Raw genomic sequence first — 23,188 nt, forward strand, 5'->3', positions numbered from 1 at the left:
GACCCTCTGCTGCAGCTCACTGCTCCCAACTGCAGTTCCCAAGTGTCACCAAACATATGACTGAATCCCGTGCGCAAGCATGGAGACCTTGCCTTGGGACACGCACCTCAGGATGACTCCACTCGCTCAAAGGGCACTGCCACTACCTGACTCACCACAGCGCGGGCATAGAGAACACCTGGACCCTGATGCCAGCTGGAACTTGGATGTCCCTGACATCCCAGGCAGAGAGCCCTACCACCCCACACAAACACCATCAGATATGCAGGCCATCACGAGAGACAACCTGGGGAAAAACTACACAAGAAAATCAGCAGGGTCCAGCATTCCTCCAGAAATCATCACGTGCCATCACCTCTTTGAGACACTTTCTGTGCCCTTCCCAGCCTGCATCCTGCTGCCGTTCCTGTTGACTCCTTCCTTCTTCCTGGCCGGCAGCGGTGCGAGTCAGAGGTTGGTTTACTGCTTGGGGGCCCTTGCTCCTATCCTACAGATACTCAGACGTACGAAACAACAGTACCGGACCGGGCAGCAGAGCCGCACATCCCTTATGAGGTCAAGTCCCAGTGACACGCACAGAGCCACAGCAGCAGCTGGGTGGCCGCGAGCACAGGGAGCCAGGCTCGGGGTTCCCCTGAAGAGCTGGAAGCTGCAGAGAGAGCGACAGCAACCGCGTGAGCTTCGCCGCTCTTGCGCACTACCCCCGCCAGCGGCCTCGAAAGCCCTCCTGCCGTGCACAGCTCGCCAGCCTGAGAACAGCGGGTGCCACCTGGGCCCGCCCCACGCGTCCCTTCCGCAGGACTTGCCTCTGCAGCTCTTGCCGTCCCCTTGCAGCGTCCCCGTGACGCAGCTGCACAGGGGCCCGTCCGCCCTGCTCGTGCAGATCTGTTCACAGCCTCCGTTGTCTTCGCACCAGTCCGACCCTGCACAAACAACCCTGCCATGTCCTTGGCGAACACACCTTGACTCTGTGTCCTTCCTGGAGACGCTGGGCAGCCCTGGGGCGCCTGCTGACACCCGCTCCCTTGGCTGTGCTGCAAGACCCTCTGAAGCCCTCCTGTCCCCTGGGCAGAGTTCCCTCTCTGGTAAACAGGACAGGGATGGCACATGGGTGTGCGAGGACTCCCACACCGGGCTGCGCAGCAGCCCCTCGAGTCCCCGGGCACTAGTGGGGCTCTCCTCAGAGCGAGGAGCGGTTGGTGTCCTGGGACTGCCGCCTCTCACTCGGCTAGTCCTAACCACGTGGCTGGGCGAGGCAGCTCCCGCACCCGCACGCAGCCCTGCGCCAGGGCTGCTCCGGAGCCCGCTCCGAGCTGCCCTGCCCTGCCCTGCCTCCCGCCAGGCATGGGTGCGCAGCAGCGGCTCCGGCTGCAGGGGCCAGCTGCGCCAAGAGACGGGGCCCCAGCTCCGGCCTGTGCGGAGCGCTGCGGCAGCGACGCGCTGGACGGGACTAACCCAGCTCTGGCTGCCATGCCACGCACACTTACGCTTGCGGCGAATCGGCCCCACCGACAGGATCTGCTCCTGGGGCTCTTTGGTGAAATCCCTGGCCATGCGGCCATTCTGAGGGCAGTTCTAGATGGGAACAAAAGCCACATTTAGTCACCAGCGGCCCCTGCCCACCCTCGCCCTGCGCCCCTCCAGCCCATCCCCGTGCCTGTCCCCCTAGCTCCACGACTTCTGTGCCTGGGCTCGGGCCACGTACATGACCGTACATAGCCAATGCCCGCTCCTGTCACCAGGAGAAAAGGGGAGTCTCTGTGCCTCCGCGCGAGGCTACGTCTCCTGCACATCAGAACCAAGCTCTGGCGCTTTCCCCTGGGGCTCGCACACCCGCTCCCCTGTGCGCCAAGGGGTGTTTGGCAAGCTGGCTATTATAGAGGACTATTTCCTCAAGGGACATCTCTCCCCAGTGCAGAAAGGCTCAATAGATGTTCACCATTTGGCAAACTTACTATCTTGCAGGAGTATTTCTCTGAGTCGCAGAGCGAGACAGCGCAGTGGAGGTGAACTTCATCGTAATCCCCGATGAACTTGAACACGGTGACATGGAAGCGACAAGTCAGGGACACCCCGTTCTCCTCAATGCCGATGGTGTTGTCCTTCATGTTTTGGCACCTGCACAAATGGCTCATGCTCTCCCATCTCCTCTCCAGCACCTGTGTTGTCACCCGTCCCTCTAACGCCCCTCTCCCGCTCCCACAAGCAATGCCAATAAAGTGCCCTCATCCACACGAGCGTGGCAGCACTTCATTTCAGCAAATCGCAAAAGGGTGGTGGCAGTGCCACCTGCCTATGTGTCTCTGCATCCCTGTGACACTGCTGTGGCATTGAGTTTGTGCTCACACTCAGTAGCAACAGCTCATTTCCCTGTGGCTTTGGCAATATAGGAAGCTTTCTCCAGGTCACTTCTGGGGCTGCGGGGACTTGGCGAGCTCCTTTCCCTCCCTTAGTCCAGAAATGCTTGGCTTTCCCCCACCAGCAATGACCCCTGTACCTGTCGCTTTCCTAAACAGCCAGCCCTCGACTCTGTCCCTTGCCCACCTCATGTCGTGATGATGGCCTGACACCCTCCTTTTGCCATTTCTCCCCCAGCTTTTACAAGTTCCCTTGCACATGCTCATAGCTGGCAAGAAAAGGAATGAACGGAAGCCACAGAGCGTCTCTGCGGGAGCTCACCCTCCCTCGATGATGAAGTAGCGCAGCTTGTCGTTGCTGTCCCGCGAGGGCGTCGCGTAGCACTTGTTCAGCGTCAGGATCAAGTGGGTCGAGTCCGCTCCGACGACGAAGACCCCCACGTAGAGCACGTCCCGGGTGGTCAGCACGACCTCGCCCTGGCGGTACGGGTGCTTATAGGACGAGTTCTTATACAGGGCCATCTTGGTTGTGAAGCTGCCTTCCTGGGTCGGGACTGTCAGGTTAATTACACTGCCATGAAAAGAAAACAAGCTCAGAGTAAGGTTAAAACTCACCAGCCCGTGCTGCTCCCCTACCCCTTGGAGAAAGGCTGGGATGGGCAATTCACCACCACGCTTACCTCAGCATTGGCCTCACGACAGAATCCAGAGAGATTTTTATATCCAGCTCGTAGGCGCAGGAAAACTCGACGTTGATAGTGCGGTCCCGAGTGATGATGTTGCCTGTGTTGTTGGCGCTCTCGATCCACACCGTGTTCTTGTACACGATGTGCGTGCCGTTAGACTGCGGAGGAGGCCAACGGAGCCGCGTCACTCTCCCGGCTCCCTCTCCGACTCATAACGTGCCCCTCAGCCCTGACATCAGCCTCGCAGCAGTGGGCTCGGCCACCCCAGGACACTGCGGGCCCTTGCCAGAGGGTTGTGAAACAACAGCAGCAAGAGGGTCACTTCCCGCACGGCTGCCCCCTCCTACGCTGGCCCAGCCCACGGGTCACTGAACTAGCCCCCCTGGCACGCTGTCTCCAGCCCTGCTGGCCCCGTCCCACATAGAGCCGTGCCCGGCGGTGAGCAGCCCGCCCGCCGCTCCCAGCGCCGCTGCACCTGCACGACATTGCCGCAGTTCCCCTTGGTGTTGTTGATCTGGAAGGAAATGAAATCCTCCCCCTCGATGCCGGGGCAGTGGCGGTCGTTGACCCGCACGCCCTCTCGCTCGAAGCCCAGCTGAAAGAGCTTGCACTTCGAGATGGACACTTCCATCTGCGCAGCTTTGCAGGTCACCTCAGCATCAATGATGTCGTGTGTGTCTAGAGAAGGGTAAAACGAGACATGAGAAGCTCCGCAAAAAGTGCTACCAGCGTGGCCTGCTCGCCCGCCCTCCTTAGAGCTGCCGGAATCAGCTGCTCCTGCAGGAGGGCAAGGGGGTCCCATCTCCTAAATCAGCACTGTGCAATAACAACACCCCTGAGTGTCCAAACAGAGGTGGTGCTCGTGCCACTGACCACTTGTTCCAGGGAAGACTTAGCGCACACGCTCAGACGCAGGACAGAGATGTGGCCCTGCAGCACAGCCCAGCTGCTATCCCGACACCCAGCACCCCCACTGCTCCAGCCGCTGCTGTCCGACTGCCTCCAAAAGGGCCACGCTACTCGGCCCGGTACCGGGACGACTCACTGTTTCCGTAGGGCGGAGGCTCGATGCAGCCACACAGCTCCCCTCCGTTGTCCAGCTCGCAGCTTCGGTTGGGACAGTCGGCGCCCACGCAGGGGTCTTCCACCACTCCTGCTAAAGAGGAAAAGAGGCACGAGAAACGGCACCTTCATTCTCTGACCGGAGTGTGGACGCTTCTGCGCGCCATCAGCAGCCCGCCCGAGGCCATGGTGACTGTCCCTCTCCACCCCGGGTCAGCCTGGCATGAGTCTTAGAAAAAACCTCCCTGAAAGCAAACTGCACCGCTGGAGACCCCCCAGCCACTTACAGCAATTCTCCTTCTCGATCCACTCGGTGCCCAGGATGCCGAAGGTGCGGCAGGCCTCTCCGTAGGCGGCGAGGGAGCCACAGAGCTGGATCTTCTTGTGATTGTAGCAGCCGTCCAGAAAGCAGGACTCGTAGAAAGGCAGCGGGTCCAGCAGGCCGTAGCAGGGCTGGAAGAAGCCTTTCATGTCCGTCAGCTTCAGGCAGTAGCTGTCGCTCTGCAGCATCTGGATCTGGACGTTGTCGCAGGACGCGGCGTACTGGGAGTACTGCAGCTCGTTACAGCTGCGGGTGAGACACGCAACACGGGAGTTCGGATGAGCCCAGATGAAGCCCTCTGCTCCTGCCCGTGCTGAGCACCCGAGCACAGAGCCTCCCTAGAGCTCACCTCTTCTGCATGCCGTTGGTTTTCCAGCTCTGGGCCAGCACCACGCTGCTGACAACAGGCTTTCCCCGCAGGGTGACGTAGTCGTCAGTCCGGTCGCCGTTGAAGTTGCCGCAAAGGCCGCACACCTTGTTCTGCAGCCGCTCCCCGATGGTGATTTTGATGACATTGAAGCCGTTGTAGCGGATCTCGATGTCAGGGCTCGAGTCGATGACCAGGAAGCCCTCCAAGCTGTAGATTTTGGTGGAAAGCCCAGTGACGAAGGGGACGCTCACCTGGCTGCCATTCACCTGGTTTGGGAAAGGGTGCAAAGATGACATCTCTGCTCCAGCCTCTGCCCCCCAAAGCAAGCAGAAGTCGCTTGAAAACATCAGTGCTAACAGTTCCCAGTGCCCCGGATGGGAGAAAACCACACCTCTTTGGGCAGCCCCTTTGCCAAGTCGGGGCTGAGCCAAAAGCCAGTCTCATTCCCTCCTGCTCAGGGAGCTGGTCTCCCTGAGGGCTCAGCCCTGCTCTGGAAGGGCCGACGCTCGGGACAAGACCTTACCTTGACGGTGTTCCTGTCGCTGATAAGGATCTGCTCCTCGTTGATGTAGAAATACACGGGGGAGATGATGGTGAGGTTGGGCGAGGACCACTTGTCGAAGTTGATGATGAGCTGGAAGGAGAAGTCGGGCAGCTTCTGGCAGATGGTGGAGAGCACGAAGGCGCAGTTGGCCGGGAAGCGGAGGAAGGCCCCGTCGAAGGTGCGGAAGACGCCGCCGCCCGCGGCCAGGCAGAAGGAGCTCCTGGTGCTGAAGCAGCCGCGGACGCCGTTGCGGAGGGCGCACTCCTCGTCCGACTTGCAGTGCCGCGGGTCGCACTGGATGAGGTTGCGCCGGAAGCAGCGGCACCGGCGCGTGCAGTCGCCGTTCCAGAACAGCTGCTTGGGCTGGAAGGCAGCGGGGGGGACACGGCGCAGTCAGGACCCCATGTGATGGTCTCAGACAGCGGGGGATGCCTCTCGGAGGACCCCGCGCGGACGCCAGCCAGAGGCGACCTCGCTGCGTCGCACCCACTGTAGGGCGTGCGCCAGGGGTCCCGGTCTGTCCTGCACAGCCTCTCCTATGCTCTTTGCCTCTCCTCGGCCACATCAAAAGGCAGAGCGGGCACCGGGCGAGCAGAGACGCGAGCCAAGGACAAGGCCACGGCAAGTGAATTTGCCCTAAATCCTTGCTGCTCTGCCACAGCAAAGAAACGGCAAATTTCCATTCCCACAGGAACCACCTTCAGTTCTTGCATGCACACAATAAACAGTATTTTGGATAGCTCCTGGACAACCTCTCTGTGCCCTGATGGCCAAACCCAGATCAACTTAGGTCCCCATATTAGAAAACTGGGGTAATTACACAGAATAATAATAATTTAACTGGTTTCTTTGGCTCGCTGACAAAACAGTGCGCATAACATCATCAACAGGAAAATAACACCCACAGCACGTGGTAGCCACCCTTCTCAGCAGCATCCTGCGCAGGCTGTATCTCCCTGGCAGCCCTCGTGAGACACTCGCAGGCCAAACTAGGCTACCCGTGACGGAGCCCAGGCGTGTCTAGACCCGCGTTTGGCCTTACGTCAGCCTGTCTGGGGACTCAAAACCCCTGCTGCCACGGGTGCAGCTTTCACGTGGGCAACGCGCGAGCCGCCCCCAGGTCTGCCATTCAGTGCCAGCTCTGAGGGCGCGCGGCGGACGCACCTCGTAGTACTTGCCGTCCGAGTAGCAGCCGCAGTTGTGGGGAAGGATGCAGCTCTTGCCGTTCAGGACGTAGCCCGGGTCGCACTGGCAGCCCTCCACGCAGTAATGGCTGCAGTCGCTTTTCAGACGGATGGCGGCGCATCGGGGCTGGCACAGGGACACGCAGCTCTCGTAGTGGCTGTTGGGGGGACAGCTGACGGCTGCGAGGCAACGAGGGGGGAAAGCAGGGAGACACGAATTAGCTCGACACACAAAAACAACCTCTCCAGGTGGCTTGGCAACCAGTAGCACTGTTCATTTTGGGCAGCCAGGTATCATTTTGGCTTCTAATCTTTGCCAAGATACCAGAAATGCTCAGGGGGTGGTTCCAGCCCCGCAGGTGCACATGTGTGCATGTACCCAGAGCCCCTTGGCACCTCCCGCATCCTTTCCAGCTCCGACACCTCAGTGTCCGGACCCGATCGCCTGGCAGTGCTGCAGGCCGCAGACCTGGCTCTGCCTCAGGGTTTAGCTCCGAAACAGACAGCCCCAGGGACGCGTCTAGGGAAGAGAGGCTAGATGGCAGCACTTACAGCACGAGGTGAAGTTCCTCCAGCCGGTGATGGCAATTCCCTGGGTCTGGCACGTGCTGGCATAATTCTGCAGCCAGCTGCAGGCCGTTTGCATGGCTCCCCCGTCGATGCACGTGTCGAAGAGGCAGTTCTTGTAGAAGAAGCCGGGGCTGATCTTGCTGTGGCACTTGGCGAAGACCCCGCTTTGGCTGGGGATGAGGCTGCACAGCTGCTGGGGTTTCCAGAAGCCTTCCACCTTGCCGCACGCAGGGCAGCGGTCACCGCAGCCCACCTGGCAGAACGTGTCCCGCCTGACCCAGCTCTGGCCGAAGTCGGTGACGCCGGCAGCGGCCAGCCCGCTGGAGGCCACCAGGTCGTCCTCGGGGTTGCCGTTGTAGCGGCCGCAGAGACCGTAGGTCAGGTTCTGGAAGCTGCGCGGGACCGTAACGGAGAGGAAGGTCTTCCAGTCGTACACCACCTTCAGCCCGAAGTCCGTCTCGACCACAATGTGAAAGCCGAACGCAAAGATGTTCACCTTGCCCTGGCCCAGCTTCAGAGGCAGGTAGAGACGCTCGTTGTTAACCTGCGGGAAGGAAAACGAGGTGCCCGGTAAGCCGAGGCCATGGGCGCTGCCGCACGGGCACCCCGCCAGCCCCGAAGGGCAGCAGCCAAAACAAAGTCCCCAGTCCGGTCCCCCTCCAAAAGCCGAGTCCCATGTAACAGCCTAGTATGGTCCCCACTCCCCTTCCCCTGCGGAAAGTTCATAATCCATAAAGAATTGGGGAACAGAAATGCTAAAGACTTAGGGGAGCTGTGGCTGATGGGGGTGAAAACAATCTCTCAGATGGAAATACCCCTCTGCTCCCAAACTGTGGCCGGGCTGTCTTCCCGAGCGAGGGGTGAGCGCCTCTCCCCCAGCACTCACCAGCACTGTGTATTTGTAGGCTCGGTGGATGACTATGTTGTAACTGAACACCTCCACTTCCACTTGTTTCACCCACAGGGCCAGGGACGGCTCCCGGTCCTCGTTCTTGGCGGTGACGGTGAACGCGGGGAAGGTGTCCGATCTCTCCGACCTCGGCCGGGAGATGGTGGTGCAAAGGACCAAGGTGCAGCTGCTCTGGAAGTCGAAGGAGAAGCCGTCGAAGGTGAGGTAGTGCCCGTAGCCAGACACGATGCAGGAGGCGTCCGTGCGGACGCGGCAGTAGTAGAGGCCGTGCTCCTCCAGGCAGTACTCGTCCTCCTTGCAGGGCACGCTCTCACAGTACACGCTGTTGTCGGAGCCGTTGCAGTAGCACAGGAAGTGGCACGAGATGTCCATCCAGAAGCTCTGGTTGGTGGCCAGCTGGCGGCCCTCGAAGCTGCAGCCGCACTCGCTGCGGGGGACGCAGCGGGCGCCCTGGAGGGCGAAGCCGTCGTCGCACTGGCAGCCCTCGGCACAGCCGTCCGCGCACACGGGGCCCGCGGCCAGCGTCTCGCAGGTCTCCGTGCACGTCAGGCACTCCTCGAAATGGCTGTTCTCCGGGCACGCCAGAGCTGCAGGGCGAGCAAACACAGCGCCTGGCATCAGCCGCGCTCGCGGCCTTGAGGGAGCGGGCGCAGAACGCGGGACGAGGCAAGGATCGACCGACTGGCTTGGGAAGGAGAGCAGGGGGAGGCCTGGCCTCAGAGCCCCTGACCGGCGCCTCGGAAATCTCCGTGACTGACACAGAGACCCCTCCACCACCTACTGCCTGCTTCTGCACTGTGTCTTTATCACATTTGCTTCTGAGTTATGAATGTTTTCACATCAGCGGCAAGTTTACGGCGCTACAACGATGCCTTCCTCAAATTAGCCTCTGCTGATGGCTTGCAGTATTGTTAGAAACCATCTGCGGCTCTGTAACGCTCCTACACAGCACCATAAAACTCCTGATATCTCGTGAAACGCCACCATCAAACTACTTAATTGGGAAATCTGTCTCTACAGGCAAAGGCATCGCTTAGATAACACCTCTTGTACAGAGAGCGATGCCTTCTTGCCTTCCGGCTCAAAACATTGCACTCAAAGTGCAAGTCACACTAGAGTCCACTAGATTTCTCCATGCCTGAGCTTCCATCATCATAAAATGAGAGTAAGCAAATTGCTCCAGATCTCTAGTCTTTGGGAACCTCTCTTCCTCCTCAGATCGGTGATTTTGGACACCTAGCACTGCCATAAATGCTGGATTTCTAGCGAGCTTCTGACATCCCTTTGTCTGTACGCCGGAAAGCCCCTGAGGAAAAGACCCCGGGTCCTCAGCGTGCCCTCCAGCCCCCCAGAAAGGCACTTAAAGATGCTCTGCACTCACGGCAAAAGCTGTGGCTCCTCCACTGGCCGATGTCCACCTCGGCGTTCTTGCAGGCGCTGGCGTAGCGAGCCACGGAGTCGCAGAGCTCCGACTCGTTGCCTCCGCTCTGGCACAGGCGGAAGAGGCACGTCCTGTAGTAGGCCGAGACGTTGACCACGCCGTGGCACTCCAGGAAGGAGCTGTTGGTGGGGTCGTTGATGATGCCGCACTTGGAGCGGCTCCTGTAGTACTTGAGCAGCTCTGAGTCGTTGCCGCAGGCCTTGAGGAGGTCCCCGCACTCGCCGTTGCAGATCTCGTCGAACGTGGTCCAGCTCTCCAGGAAGAGCTCCAGGTTGTCCGTGCACTTGCCTTTGGGGAGGCAGAACTCGTCGCTGCTGTCGCCGTTGAAGAAGCCGCAGAGGCCTCCGGTGCAGTTGAAGTAGGCGGTGGAGAGGCGCATCTCCAGGAGGCCCGAGTCGTAGTACTGGATGCTCAGGAGTCCCTCCGACTCCACCACGGTGCCGTTCCTGCTACGGTAAATTTCCAGGCGGCCCGAAGGGTGGGAATACGGCAGCTCCACGTCGTAGCCGTTCACCTGCAAAAAAATGAGAAGCCCATCTAGCTGACAACACAAGTGTATTGAGCTGTATCGCGCTGCTGAAGCTTTGAGCAAGCTAATAGGGGCAGCAATCAAAGGGCACAAACTATTCCGTTAGGGATATTCCTTCTTTCCACTGGCATTTTGCTGACTGCAACAGCAGCAAAACCACTGGCTCTGCAGGCAACTGCACTTTTAATTAAAAACCCAGGGTTTGCAGTATAAACCCTGTAGATTTACTTTCTGCGTGCCCCCAGCCCTGGCAGCTGCTCAGAGCAGACAGGGTCTGCAGGCAGACAGTTGCCAGCCTCACCATCCCCATGCCTGAACAAATACTTGTTAAAATCCAGCTCTTTGGCACACAGGGACACCAGGATTTGCTGCTCTGCAGCCGAGTCCCCCACCCGCTGTCCGCACTGACGCGGCATTGAGCAGACGGGGCCTTCGGAGACCAAGGGCAGGCTGAGCTGGGAGCTGGGAGCCCGACATACAGTGTCCTGGCAGCAGGAAGCTCCGAGGGGGAAGAGGCTTTCCCAGAAAGGACACCATGACACGGCACAAACTCACACCCGCCTCGTACCTTCACCTCCGAAGGGCTAGTGCCTCCGATCTTGACCTCCTGGCTGACGGCCTGGATCCGCAGGGCGCGCAGCCCGTTAGGAGCAGATCCCGGCTTCTTCTGGCTGATGTCCACCTCGATGAAGTCCGGTCTCTCCGGGCATGTTTTCAGCAGCGTGTAGGAGTGCTCCAGCGGGTAGGGGAACGTCACGCCGTCAAACGTCTGCAGCACCTGGTTCTGCCCCACGAGACACACGGTCTCCCGCTGGGGATAGCAGCCCTGGTAGCCGTGCTCAACGGCGCAGACCTCTCCTTCCTGGCAGGTGGTGTTGAAGCAGGCGGCCTCCCCGCCGTCCTCGCACCGGCACTGCACCGAGCAGTCCGCCGCAGCCCAGAAGGACTCGCCCATGGCGTAGTAGCGGCCGGCGACGTCGCAGCCGCACTCGCGCACGGGCACGCAGCGCTCCGCGCTCAGCACGCGGCCCTCGTCGCACTCGCAGCCCTCGGTGCAGGGCGAGCCGCAGGCCAGCGGCGCCGTGAGGTCCGAGCACGTGGCCGGGCAGCTGCTGGTGCACACCGAGTAGTGGCTGAACTCCGGGCACTGCACGGCTGCCGCTGCAGGGGCCCGGCGGGGACAGAAAGGACACGGGCACAAAGTGACTGCGCAGCTCAGGGCCTGCATCGTCAGCACCGCAACGCGATCCCGCACACCCGCCTTCCTAAGGGTCTGCGCTCTCCTGCTTTCCCTCGGGCATCTCCCCAGCTGCGAAGGCTCCTCCAGAGCACCCCACAGCACTGACCCACCGCAGTGATTATTTACCACCGTGAGCAAGGACAACCTGTGGCTGAAACCGCTTCAAAGCAACAGCTGGAAGTGGTGCATTAGCCAGCCCCGCTCTCTGCAGCCTCGGGCTCTCACTGTGGCGGCCACGCGCCCCTGGAGCCAGGTACAGCTCCCTTCTCCATGTCTGAGTCACTGCCCTTCCCTGGCACTGCAGACAGGAGGCACCCACTGGCGCCCTGCCCTCCTCCTTCTGCTCCTCATCTCACACCCTGCTCCTGCTCCGCCAGGAGCTTCCAGCAGCCCCCAGCCCGTTTTCCCGCTCCCGAAGGGAAGGCTTCCAGCCCGGCACACACCGCCTTACCGCATCCCGTCGGGGTGCGCCAGTCTCCCACCGGGATGCCCAGGGCCTGGCACACGAGGGCGTACGCCTGGATGGCCTGGCACAGGCCGGTGCCGTTGCTGTGGGAGCCGCAGAGGTCGTAGACGCAGCTGTGCACGAAGGCCGTGGGCTCCACCACGGCGCCGCACTCCCACAGGGGCCCGCTGCTGCTGTTGATGAAGCCGCAGTAGTCGGGGCTGAAGTAGAGCGCCTCGAGGGCCGCGTCGCAGAGGCTGCAGTTATCCAGGCAGCCCGGGGAGCACCTCCGCTCAGGGTGGGACACGCGCCAGCTCTCCCCCAGGTCCAGCACGGACGCCGCCAAGCGCCCGTCGGAGCGAAGGGTATCGTCCTCGGGGTCCTTGTTGTAATTTCCGCAGAGACCACACGTCGCATTCATGTACGTGCCCGGGACAGAGATGGAAGCATAGTGCTGTCCGTCGTAGGTCACCACAAGGCCAAAATCAGTCTCCAGGGCCGTAGAGAAGCCGCTCTGGTAGACTTTGATTGCACCCAGCTTCAGGGAGACGGGCAAGGAGGTCACCAAGCCATCGACCTGTGGGAACAAAGCAGGAAGACTGAACCACTGTGCAAAACAGCAGAGACCTCGCGCTACGACACGGACAGCAGCTGCACGCAGAAGATGGCCTCAGGGCTGTGCTCTGGAGGCAGCATGGCCCTCACCTGTGGCTTGGCCACAGCTAAGCCAGCTCGTGCCCCAGAGGAGCAGACCTGAGGCATTTTCTCTTTTGGCAGGACTCTTACCTTTACTTTCCCAAAGCTGCCCTTGGGGAGGACAATCTTGTGTGAATAAGCCTCCACAAAGATATCCTTCAGCCAGGAGACGGAGGAGCCGCCTCGGTTCTCATTCTTGGCCTCCACGTTGAAGTAGGGCAGCTTGGACCCTGGCCAGCACTGCCTGGCGAGGAGATAGGAGCAGGAACCCTGGAAGTGAAAGAGGAAGCCGTCGAACGTGTGGTAGTGGGGATCTCCAAACACCACGCAGGTGCTGCTCTCCACGGGCACGCACTGGAAGAACTTGATCTTCGGCTCACACGCTTCAAAGGGGCCGCAAGCCATCTCCTGGCAGAAGATCTCATTATTGAAGTCCAGGCAGCGGCACTTGGTGGTGCAGTTTGAGTTCTCCCAGAAGATCTCTCCTTGACGAAGAAACTGCCCTGAAAAGAGAAAGAAAAAAAACATTGCATTACTTTTCTGATCAGAGGACCTGTCATTGAGCTTAGAGGACACTCAAACTGAGCCATGTCATCCCCCGGAGAGGTTAGCCAGCCTCACAGTCAAGGCCACCAACTAAGCATCTTCCTTCAGTGCTTATCACAAGTTCACTGTGACAAACAGAGACTCCCAGCAGGAGCCATTTAGCAAAATGCTACAATCACAAGCTTAGTTTTAAGCATAGGCTCAGTGCAATTCGAGTCAAATTGCATCCTCCCTGTGTCTGAAGTTCAGCAGACGGTTTGAGGGCTTTTGTGAATCAGAGCTTGTGCAGCACCGTGCAGGTCAGGAAACTGCTAGGCTACTCCTTTCATTTTTGGCTCATGCTACCCTGATGCCTGGTCATTTCTGCAGCAAACAAGAGCTCTTCATGCTTTTTTCTCAAAGGGGAACTGGACTGCAAGCATACGCACTTCGGAGGCCATTTCCACCTCTGCCATTGTAATTGCACCGTTCTATAACTTTGTTTCTGCAACTGGAATGACTCATCACATAACTTCGCAGGTCACAGATCATCCTGCCATAAACAGACCAAAGTCAATTTGTTTCCATTTAAAAAAATGTTTCTATTTATTTGGAAACTAAAGAGTTGTTCGTAACCAACCCCCATGCCACACACCAGAGAGGACAATAAAACAAACAGAGAGAGAAGGAGCTAACTGGGAGGACGGCAGGAACCGTAACGGGAATCTCAGGTTTTTCTAGCGCGAGACAGGAGGGACAGAGCGAGGCCCGGAGCACGAAGTGTGGCGAGCGCCGTGAGCGCCAGCCTGCCCTGCAGATGGTTGTCTTACACAGCCCTCCCTGGCCCGGGGTTCACTTTGCACGCTGCCTGCTCTACCTCGCCTGCACTTCCCGGCCCCCCGCACAGGGAGCTGCTTTGTGCCCTGTCTCCTCCTAGGGAGACCTGTCCCAGCTGTCGCAGTGCGTGCGATTCGGGCAGTGAAGTGGGGTCCTCGCCTCGCACGGCGGCTCCTCTCGCGGTGGGACGAGCTGTCCCCCGGGCGTTACCAACGCAGGCAATCCGGGCCGGGTGCGTGCAGAGCCCTCCTCGGCTCGAGGACGAGGCACAGGCTGCAGCACTGCGCCAAGCCGGGCACTGCTAGCTCACGGGAGCCACTAGATGTTGCTAGATCCGTCTGGATCCGTACGAGCCTTTGGGTAGAGCGGGCCATTTCGGCACAAGCCTAAACCCGACTGTGAAGAAGCCACACGCCTCAGAGCGGTGGCACCTCGGCTTCCAGCAGCAAGCGACAAGGCACTCTCGTTGGGAACGCTCCCAAAGCAAAGCAGACCCTCCAGACAGCTGCATCTGTCAAATGGTAATGCAATAATCTCCCTGCAGCAAAGTCCCTTCGGCACCACTGCATGCATTTAGTCTCCTTATAGCTCTGCACCGTCAGTGACACATGCACAGTCACCGTAATCGCTGCAGGGCCATTGAATTTCGCTGCATGCACTCAGAGAACCTGCAATTCCTGCCGCTTTGGAGAGGGAAATGCAGCTGGCACTGGTGGCTCCTGGAAGCCAGGGGTGACTTCGCTTGGGGCATGCAGCAAACCAGAGACACAGACAGGACCCAAATCCTGGTCACACAATTCAGTCCCCCTGACTGCACCTAAAAGGGAGCTTGTAACCCTGGATTTCCTTGGCATACAAGGAAATACAAATGGAGCAGCGGCCCAGAGCAGGCACGCACATCACTGTTAAGCTTCACAGTCCCGTTATGCTTTACTCCTCTGCGCTACAATTTTTTTATGAAGCCAAAGACATTTCTCTGTTACCTCTCAGACTGCAGCCACGAGCCGGGTCTATTTCTTTGCCATCTATTTTGAAAGCCCAGCGTCCAGGGACGTTAACGTTGGTTGTGTCTTCAATATTAACTATGTCTGGGGTTCTGGAGCCTGGGAGGCTGAAAAAATTGCTGATATTTCCTCCATTGAATCCAGCCTAAAGAGACAGGGATCAAAATTTATCAGTCAGCCTTGCTAGAGAAGCACAACATTGCACTTCTGTTCTTCCCTCCCACCTGGCCCCAAATTAATACTGAACAGGGTAAAAGAGCATCTTCAGGAACTTCTTTTTGATCCTGATTAAGCAAGATGGACTAGGTGGTCACCAGAGATCCGTGACTCTGCAAAAGCCTCACCTGGGCCATCACACCACCAAGTCCTGTGAGAGGATCCCCTCCGCTGGCTGTCCCTGTAGTCCAGCTGATTTCATGGTAGTTAAATATGGCAAAGGAAGACACGCCGTCTGTGATGAGGACAGCTTGGAAAGTGTTCACCTGTTGAGAACACAAAGAGATTCACAAGATGAGACTGCTCTTGCAGACAGTTTGTCTGCCCTTCTTTCACATCCCTCGTTTGCCCAGGCAGGAGGCGGGAGCCTTGCAGGGAAAAGCAGCAGATCCTGAAATACGCTCTCCCTCCTGATGTGACTCCAGCTGCTCTCATCCCCTCCATCCGGGAAGGGACAATGACATTCCCGGTCCAATTTAACACCGATAGATGGCAGCATGAGATTAAGCTCACGGAATACAGGATTTGGACTGTTACAACCTGTTATCTTCCCGTTACCCAATCCTGGCTTTTCTCATCACCAAGTTATCTCCCTGGGTTCCCCTCCGTGCTCATATTCCACAGCACTGCTAAGGGCAGCATGCATCAAAGTCTGCCGTGTCTTACACCCAAGGAAATGCTGCTGTGCTTAGCTAGCGGAGCCCACAGCTACCTGCCAAATCTGCTCATCACCTTCTTCCTTTCACTTGAAATGACTCTGCATTTCCAGACACAAATATTACACAGACATTCACTCAACTGTGAACCCGGGTCTCAGGCAAAAAAGAGGTGCTTTGCCAGAAGGCAACGTAAAATTAAACTCTTCACTTCTACTGTTGTACAGAGAGGTGAAAAACTTTATCCCCTTAATTCGCAAAATTGCTGTTCAAAATAGAGCTGAAGAATTTTCTGCAGCTTTTCTGCATTGCGAACAATTTCCTCCTTAAGTTGCATCGTGCTATTCCGCGTGCCAAGCAGGCACCTTGGTGGCTATCGAACGGGAAGGCTGCTCTATAACAAAATAAATTGCATTGTGTTGCAAATGTAATTCTTCAGGCAATATGCGAATCTCTGTATTGCTCGCTGTCTGCAAATATATATATATATTTTTTTCAGTGAGCACTGCCAGAACTGGAAAAAAATATGCATTAAATCTCAAGCCTCTCTAACAAATGGAAAAGAGCAGCACTGTTTATCAGAGTCAACTCCTCAAGACAGAAGCCGCCAGCTCTCGGCACTCACAATTTGCACACTGATCCTGAAAAACCCATTCCCCAACGTTGCAAGGAGAAAGCAACTGCTAAGCTTTGTTTTGAGGCTGCTGTAGCCTTGGAAGTTGAGCTAAGGGTGCAAAAGTCGGACCTGCATCACATCCTAGTCAGCCTTGAGCAACACTCGCCCGACGGCCAGGCTGCATTACTGCCACAATAAGTCGCCTTTAAACTGAATCACGCTCGAGAAAGCGACTGGAGATTAGTGGTGTGAACTTTGAGTGATTCACGCCACAGCAAAGGGCATCAATCTCCCCTTTCCCAGCTACGGAGAAGCCCCCGAGCTAATGTTCCATTAATAAAATTTGGCACTTCCAAGGTCCCTGTAGCCCTGTGCAAAAATAGCTCTGTTTTACCAATGCAGAAACAGAGACAAAGCAAAGGTCACGTAGCAAGGCAGAAATTATCCAATACGATCGAGCCAAAACTCCTACCCAGCATCAGAGCCTGCTTGTGGCATGCAGCACAGTAAAACCAAAGAGAGGATGCTTATCCTCAGGATCCTGCAGCGTAGAGCAAGGCCCTTAGGGGCTGCCGTGGGAGAGGACTGCCACGCTCACCTGCCACAACGGCAACCGAGGAGCGGGCAGAAGAAATGACTCGCTCAGGTCTCAACGCAGCCCATGTCAGAGGCAGGGAGCACAATCTGTGTTTCTGGTTCCTGACTCATTAACCTCCTGGTCATTCGTGGGTTCTTCTTTCACCAAACGCACTCACAGACACAGACTGCAACATCCAACAGCGTCAGTCAAGAAGCACAACCCTCCGCCCTTACCGGAGTCGTGCTGCTCCCTCCGTAGAAGGTGACTTCCTCCCAGGTGGCAATGAAGACCCAGGTGGCAGAGAAGGACGTGTCTTTGAAGTACTTGCGGACGTCTTTGGAGGCTCTCCTGAGCAGCTCGGGGTCTGTGCTCTCCCTGTAGTAGATCTCTCCTCGGATGCCGTTGTGCACATCCGCCCAGAAGGGAGCGAGGAAGGCCCGGCCGTCCGAGAGGGGGAAGGCTTCTGGGGTGAACTGGCTCACCAGCACGTTGAAGGAGATGACGCCGTTGTTGTTGACCTGCGGGGAGAAGGCAGGTCCGTGTGAGCGAGGCTGGGCAGCGGCCACACGGCTGCCAGGCCGGCAGGACACGCAGCTCCCGACAGGGGCTGGCTCTAACAACGAGTCTGCGAGCAGGCCCGAGCGTCTGCGGCCGGGATTCAGCTAATGCACCTCGGCCTCTTCCCTCAGCTGGGTTGACGGGCTGCTTTGGACTGCTTGTGCACACGGAGTTAGCGCCCACAAACACGGACTCGCTCGGGAGCGCGGCTTGGTTGTGCTGACTTGGGCTAACGCCTAAGGCTCAGTTTTTATGTACTCACGTTAATCCGCCCTTAGTACTGCCTGGCAGGGACGGTTCTCCCCTCGCCCGGCTTGTGCTGTGATATCCTTTAAAAACAGCCCTGGTCCATAATTTTCTTGGGCGCCCAAATGAAGGTCCAAATCACTGCTTTTTTTTTTTTTTTTTTTTCTTGAGGGTCTCTGCAGGTTCTTGTTTCTTGTCATGTAACAGGAATAATGTTCCTTGTGTCAAGGCCCTAGCTTTGCTGCACCATTTAATCACCTACAAAGACAATTTATTGCCTTTTATATTCCTTCCCCATGAACATTAGTCCATTAAATATACCTTTGACTTTCTTAATCATAAAACCTATCAGTTCATGAAATCTAAGAACTTGTCAGGTAGGTACTAATAAATCTTACAACTCTTGATGACAGGGAAAGCGTGTTTAAAATGCAGCTGCTAATGGCAAGGAAAAGAATAAAAGGAAATCTGCAGCAAAGTTGCTTCACCACTTACATAAATGGTTCTGTACGATGATCCAAAGAAGATGAACGGGACAGAGAGCTTAATCTCAGGAGAGCTTCCATCATCAACTTTGGGCGTTTTTGTGTCATTCTGCCAGAACGGATACAGACTCGTCGTGGCGTGAGCTGAAAGGAGAGGCACGGTCCTTATGGCAATGTGGGGCCTGCTCCTGACTGCGGACACAGCCCAGCCCGGCCCCTGGAATGGCCAGAACCAAAGCTCTGACCTCCAGCCTTGCCTCTGCAGAGCAGGGAGCACGGCCCTGCTGTGCCCTGCGCACGAGCCTGCCCCGCTCACCGCCCCGGACACCCCTTCCTGGGTTAAAGCTTACGGCGACGTGACCACTCCAACATTTCCCGAAAAATTTCTGCTGAAAGGTACTGCCAGCAAACATAATCCTCCTAAGAATATGCGTCTCAGCACAAGCCTGTGGCTTTCTACAGGACTGAAAAGTGTCCTCCCCTCGGCGCCGCTCCCAAGCGCGCGCGTTCCAAGGGCAGACGCCCCTGCCAGGCGGCCCTGCCTGGTCTCTGTCACCTGCTGTCCCGTCTTGCCAGCTCCTTACCGGAGCGACTCCCTCGCCGGGGACGCGGGGCCTCGGCTGCGCTCTCCCCCCTCCTCTCCTCTTTGATGTAGAGCAGAAACGCATTGTCCCCGCGATACACAACTGAGGGTGACGTGAGCGACGGCGCTCGGAACAATCCGCCCTCTGTTTAGCTCAATTCAGGACTTGCTTTTATTTTCTAGGTCCTAACCTGCGGCTTCCAGAGGCCTCTTGCTGAAGGGAACTTGCTCCAAGCACAGCTTTAAAAGAGGCAAAGGAGTGTCTTGCAGCTCCCTGCTCTGGAGCCATTTGAGCTGTCCCCGGCTACAAGTTGGGGCTTAGACTTAGGTCTAACTGGGGCTTAGACGAGCCGTAGGTCTAATTCCTTTTCCAGATGTGCATCTCAAGCACTTGCTGAGCGTTAGCTTCTTAAGCGTTACTAGCAGGATGCTGCTGCAGCTCTGCATGCATCCCTCCTGCCCGAGCAGCTCGCCAGCCCCTGCCCACACGGAGTTTTAACCACCGGTGGCATTTCTCGCGGGGGAACTGCCGGCCTCATTTTACAAAGAAAAGAAACAGCCACGGTTTCTAAAAGAGCTGTCCCCAGTAGCTCTCGGCTCCCTGCTAGAGGTCCCTGAGTCCTATTTTACAGCAGCAACTGGCAAGGCAACCACAACGTCTTGCATGTGCCTCGTGTGCCCACACACACGCTCACAGATGTAAATGCTCACAGAGCTCAACCACTTATGCAGCCCCTGCGTCCTGCCAGTTTTTTCAGCTTCACCAAGCAGCCTGCCAGGTCCTCATTTAATGTAAGGCATCGCTGCCTCACGGCTCCCAGTGAAGCGAGGCCCATTTGTGCAGGCTGCCGATCCGTCTCCCGCGACGCGCTCCATCACTCTTCCACGCTGGCACCTGTGCTTACCCACAGCCGCTCACCAATTCCCACGCGTTGCATTCGCCCTTAAAACCAGCAGACCTTCCAACCCCAAAGGAAAACCTGACCTCGACCTGGCGTCGCGCTCGCTCCCACGCAGGGGACGAGTGGATTTCCCCGTGCGGTCCCTGGGCACGGCACTGCTCCGGAGCAAGCGCTTCCCCGTCACGGGGGACGAGCGGTGCCCGCGGTCGGAGGTACTAACCTTCATGCCAGGCAGTGAGCACGGAGAGGGCCACCCAGGTCCGAAGCAACATTCGGTCGTTCATCCTAGAGGGAAGACACAAGCCAGACACGCATCACGTTGGCAGGACAGCACATCCTCCAGCAAAGCCCGGGTGGCACCTAGAGCAACCACGTCCTAAAGCTGCCTAAAGTTCACGTGGGCATTTCGCAGATGGAGATCCCTCGCCTGAAGTGCTGACTTCATTATGTGGCGTAGAGAGAGCTCCCTGGTGATAAAAGCACACTGCCCCACAGGTACTGTCAAAGCAAGCCCCTGCCATAACAGGAGAGGGGTTAATTTCACGCCGAGAGTTTTGCAAATAGCCCCATCTCTCAGTAGTCTCCTAATTCTCCTAACAGTCTCCCGTTCTCCTAACAGTTCACAACAGATTCTTGCGTGATCTGCTTAGCACAGGGGTGCCTCTGCCCGACCTCAAGACAAACGGCTTTGCCTTGCTCCAAAAACGAAGCTGGTTATAAGTTACTTACATCACTACGGACTTCAAATGCTGCTTTAAGGAATCCTTTGTGCAGGCTGGTAATACAACCAGCAATTAACGTTTGTGACTAGTGTAAAAGGAGCACAAACATTTGTGCAGCTGGGCAATTTCCCCGCTGTACAGAAGTCAATGATATAGAGAGAAACAAAAATGAGGCTGGATACGTGAAGGAGAAAACCTGCACCCGTTTGAATTCCTTTCACGTCTGACACAATTTGTTACTCATTATTAATCAAATAGGAAATATTGCTAAAGTACCTGCTATGATTTCCTCACTCCTGTTCATTACACGGAGGCACGGCTCATGCAGAGCTAATAGGAAGCAATCATGCCCTCCTCGTGTGCATGCACATGAATAAAAATTGCAGGATCAGTGTTGGACACCAATTATATCTATACATTACCTATAGCCTGCGTTTCCATTTCTGCCTCCGTATCAAATAACCTGTAAATGTCACACACATTTCAATTGTGGGGACACAACTGCCACAAAACACTGCATCTCTTTACGCTCTCTCTCTGGATCTCCTTCTATAATCTGGGAACAGTGACAGGTCCAACTACTCTAAATATACAAGTAACATAAGTAAGTGAGGAACGTTACGTCCTCTGTGCCCCAGCACTGACGCTTAAGTCCGGGTAATGGGAGCTTGGAAAGCACAGAACAGGGTGACGGGCAACTTCCACACTGGCCAGTGCTTTGCCGTGCTCCAGTCACAACTACGCTGGCAAAAATCTGCTTTCAGCTAATTTGTTCTGGGCTGAGAAAAACTCATTTCACCCTGCAAGAACTCCGCTACATCCCTTATCTCGAAAAGACGAAAACATGACAACAGATTTTCATATAGGTCATAAATCGCAGTCCCTGCAGCTTCTTTAGCGGAGAGCAGGCACAGCATGGCCAGAAGAGAATAGGGCGGTCGGAGAACGAGAGCAAGGAAGAGAGTGCTCAGGAAACACGACAGAAAACAGCAAACGCATCACTAAGATATCACACTCGAAAACGCATTTTTGTCAGTATGGAGGGAAAAAAATTACCAACCTGCTTTGTAGATTAGAGGAGAAATTAAGTCTGAAATTTTAAACCAAGCTTGGTGAAAATTATGTCAATGGAGAATGCATGTCCATGCTCTTTTGCCAATTACTGCTGATGACCAAAGCGATGTCTCAGTCCCCTTGCTCTTGCAATTGAAAAGTCCGTTTTCTTCAGGCTTGTCTTGGGGCTGCAGCAGTGTTGAGTTGCAATCACAACTCTTGCCTCTACTGATAACCAGCAGGTCGATCTAAAGATCGGATTCTGGCCTGAAGAGATAGAGAAGCTTCTTTCTTCCCCAAACGCTCGCCCTTCAGGTAGATTTGGATGGAAATGTCAGCTAGTCGGAGCTGGGTTTGCGGCTGTTCTGCTCAGAATCACTTTTCACTGAAGGGAAAAAAAAACTCAGAAGAATTGAGCCCCTTACTCCTTTGTGTCAGCAAGAAAAAAAAAAAGGCATCAATATAGTGTTACAGAATTAGCATTAAACAGTGCTAGGCTTAAAGCACAGTACAAAGCCAGTGCCACGAAATTTCAACGAACTTAAGTTTCCTCCAAAATCTTGTTTTAGTTGCTGAAAATCAACTTACCTTCTGCTTTTTACTAGCACAAGAAGAAAACTTTTCCAATAAAGCACCTTCTCCCAAACCTTCTGAGAGGGTTTCACTCCTGCTCCAGTTCCCACCCCCTGGGAGGACTGCCGTGCATTTTCACCCAGTTTGCAGGGAATTCCAAGCGGTGACTACCTCGAACACGAGAGCCTGCGCTCGCACGTGCAGCCTGCAGCTTCCCGCGGGGAGAACGCCGCGTCCGTCCCCGCGCGGCGGCGGCAGGGCCCGGGACACCGTCGGGTCCACAGGGACAAACCGCAGGCCCGGGGCGCACTGCAGCGAGGACGCACGGCCCGTGCCAACAGCAACGCTGCTGCGCGCAGCGCCACGGGCACGCGACTCATGGGTAGCCCCGCGGCACGCGGCCCTCCGGGCTGAGGCCGATGAGGCTTCGCTGCCCTCTTGGGAAGACGCTGCCTTCGAGGCCGCTTTCTTTTGGCAGGGGATGCTCCCACCCCACGGAGCTGGAGCCGGGCAAATCGATGTGGTTTCTCGAGCACCACGTTTCCTTCCATGTCACACTGGGGAAAAAGAAGTGACAAGAGACGAGACAGGGTGTTTTAGCTCTCTGAGAGGTGCGCGTAAATGTGGGGGTGAGGAAGAGGGAAAAGCTTCCTTGCAATAAGCAAGAAAGCGCCCACAAAACTCTGGAAACCTTTATTTTTTGTGCAAAAATTTAAATAAGTTTATTGAACCGATCCAAACCGATTACCTAATTGGCCTGAATTCCACTGCTACGTCTGCAAGCAAACCAAAGGCAAATTGTGGGAAGCATATTCCCCATGAGAGAAACAGGAATAAAAAAGAGATGGACTTACAGTTTTTCCTTTTTCTTTAAAATTACATACGGATGCATAATTAATAGAGTGCAAGAATAGAAAGAACTTCATGTTTAAATTATATTTGAAGTTTCCAGTAACCACAGAAAAGCAGTCACAGAGACAGAGGCCCAAGACGGTGAAAGCCCCTGCCCCGCTGCGTCGGGAGCCTCCTGCTTTCTGCACATCGCCTGCATTTCAAACCTGTACACGCACGGAACCGAGAGAATCCCATTACAAGCAAAAAATGGCAACCGACAGAGGCAGAGCCGGCGCGTTGCGTTTTTAGGACTGCAGACCAGAGGAGGCGAGGGCGAAACGCGGGGCACGGGGCACAACGGCGCACGGCTCCGTCGAGGGCTCCCGAGCCACCGCCGACCCAGCACCATCTACCACCAGGATGCATGCATGCAGCCCCCAGG

General features: G+C 56.4%; 1 protein-coding gene across 1 annotated transcript; it reads right to left on the reverse strand.

Moving 5' to 3' along the window:
- Positions 1–448: 448 nt before the first annotated feature.
- TECTA (tectorin alpha) lies at positions 449–21,878 on the reverse strand. Its single transcript, XM_088520592.1, has 24 exons — positions 21,347–21,878; positions 19,785–19,849; positions 18,090–18,223; positions 17,024–17,308; positions 15,067–15,204; positions 14,702–14,867; positions 12,447–12,859; positions 11,667–12,237; positions 10,544–11,136; positions 9,387–9,960; positions 7,982–8,592; positions 7,078–7,639; positions 6,506–6,705; positions 5,321–5,704; positions 4,777–5,063; positions 4,393–4,673; positions 4,089–4,199; positions 3,519–3,721; positions 3,038–3,201; positions 2,680–2,928; positions 1,956–2,118; positions 1,488–1,575; positions 807–923; positions 449–649 (listed from the first exon to the last, which is right to left on the reverse strand). Exons 2-24 carry the CDS (start codon positions 19,846–19,848, stop codon positions 549–551), a joined length of 6,459 nt encoding a protein of 2,152 aa, XP_088376718.1. The 5' UTR covers position 19,849; positions 21,347–21,878; the 3' UTR covers positions 449–548.
- Positions 21,879–23,188: the final 1,310 nt, after the last annotated feature.

This window comes from Tinamus guttatus, unplaced genomic scaffold, assembly GCF_059628265.1.
Source record: "Tinamus guttatus ecotype Peru unplaced genomic scaffold, ASM5962826v1 Tinamus_guttatus_pri_ptg000093l, whole genome shotgun sequence".
NCBI lineage: Eukaryota > Metazoa > Chordata > Aves > Tinamiformes > Tinamidae > Tinamus > Tinamus guttatus.

What these genes read in the sequence shown, in the direction of transcription:
- TECTA (XM_088520592.1), bottom strand. Translation starts at nt 19,848, where the DNA reads ATGAACGACCGAATGTTGCTTCGGACCTGGGTGGCCCTCTCCGTGCTC. An exon ending in GAGGAACTTCACCTCGTGCT is followed by an intron (nt 6,706 to 7,077) that starts GTAAGTGCTGCC and finishes GTTGCCTCGCAG; the next exon opens with CCGTCAGCTGTCCCCCCAAC. An exon ending in TACTTCATCATCGAGGGAGG is followed by an intron (nt 2,119 to 2,679) that starts GTGAGCTCCCGC and finishes CCATTTGTGCAG; the next exon opens with GTGCCAAAACATGAAGGACA.